This window comes from Mustela lutreola, chromosome 1 (genome assembly GCF_030435805.1).
Source record: "Mustela lutreola isolate mMusLut2 chromosome 1, mMusLut2.pri, whole genome shotgun sequence".
NCBI lineage: Eukaryota > Metazoa > Chordata > Mammalia > Carnivora > Mustelidae > Mustela > Mustela lutreola.
Window position 1 is genome coordinate 236,267,507 of NC_081290.1, and position 1,593 is coordinate 236,269,099.

General features: G+C 43.9%; 1 protein-coding gene across 1 annotated transcript; it reads left to right on the forward strand.

The window, feature by feature from the left end:
- The first annotated feature begins 389 nt into the window (after positions 1-389).
- LOC131821596 (olfactory receptor 52N2-like) lies at positions 390-1,352 on the forward strand. The gene has a single exon (XM_059157809.1). It carries the CDS (start codon positions 390-392, stop codon positions 1,350-1,352), a length of 963 nt encoding a protein of 320 aa, XP_059013792.1.
- Positions 1,353-1,593: the final 241 nt, after the last annotated feature.

Here is a 1,593-nt window from a genome sequence, read left to right on the forward strand (position 1 = left end):
AAGAGGAGAAATAGAAGTGGCTTTTTGGGAGGAAGAGATAATTACAGCTCAGTTCACTACTTTTTATCAGAATGTGATAGAATAGAAGAGGTGTGCTGAGGAGAGGTTTAGAAAGTGAGGATAGTTATTTAGACAATCCAAATGGACAAGAGACATCAAATAGTACTGTTTAATTATTTTTAGATACAATAGTTTTTAGTACAATAGTTCAAAGACTCTCTTGCTAGAGTGGGAGGAAAAATACTGTCTTATCAATGCAAGGTTAGTGACATTTGTGGGTATTATTATCCAAACCACTCTCTCTTGTCTGGTTTCTAACCCCACTTTTCCCCTATGTAGAAAGCAATTGCTAACAAAGGATGTAAAATGCAGAATTCCTATGAGCCACTATGTGGGGGGGAAACAGCTCCAGCCTGACCCCAGGATTCTTTATCTTGAATGGTGTCCCTGGCCTGGAAGCTGCACACACCTGGATCGCCCTGCCCTTCTGCTTCATGTACATCATCGCTGTCCTGGGGAACTGTGGGCTCATCTACCTCATCAGCCATGAGGAGGCCCTGCACCGGCCCATGTACTACTTCCTGGCCCTGCTCTCCTTCACGGACGTCACCCTGTGCACCACCACTGTACCCAACATGCTGTGCATATTCTGGTTCAACCTCAAGGAGATTGACTTCAACGCCTGCCTGGCTCAGATGTTTTTTGTCCACACGCTGACTGGGATGGAGTCTGGGGTGCTCATGCTCATGGCCCTGGACCGCTATGTCGCCATCTGCTACCCCTTACGTTATTCCACCATCCTCACCAACCCTGTCATCGCCAAGGCTGGTCTTGCCACCTTCCTGAGGGGTGTGCTGCTCATCCTCCCATTCACTTTCCTCACCAAGCGTCTGCCCTACTGCCGGGGAAACTTCATTCCCCACACCTACTGTGACCACATGTCCGTGGCCAAGGTGTCCTGTGGCAACTTCAAGGTCAACGCTATCTATGGTCTCTTGGCAGCCCTCTTGATTGGGGGCTTTGATATGTTTTGTATTTCTGTGTCTTACACTATGATCTTGCGAGCAGTGGTGAGTTTGTCCTCTGCGGATGCTCGCCAGAAAGCCTTCGGCACCTGTACATCCCACATATGTGCTATTGTCATCACCTATGTTCCAGCCCTGTTCACCATTTTTACTCATCGTTTTGGGGGACAAAACATTCCCCACCACGTCCATATTCTGATTGCTAATCTCTATTTGATGTTGCCTCCTACAATGAACCCCATTGTTTATGGAGTCAAGACCAAGCAGATCCGGGAAGGAGTCATCAAGTTATTTTTTAAAGAGAAAGATATCTTAGTTATGAAATAAATTCACGAGTTAATATCCAAAATCAAGGAAAGACAAGAAATGTTTCAGAGGAGATTCTTGAGCATAACTTTAACATCAGTGGGTTCATTGCGGAAAACAATATGCATTGAATATCTACTATAATAACTGAATTCTTTTTCATAAAACTCATCAATGATAAAAATTGATTAAATAAAAAAAGAATGTCTCCTAAACTTGAGGATTTTTTTTTTCTTGAAAGGAATTTCACATCAATGTATGT

Excerpts from the sequence above, each read along its gene's own strand:
- LOC131821596 (XM_059157809.1), top strand. The coding sequence starts at position 390 with ATGTGGGGGGGAAACAGCTCCAGCCTGACCCCAGGATTCTTTATCTTG.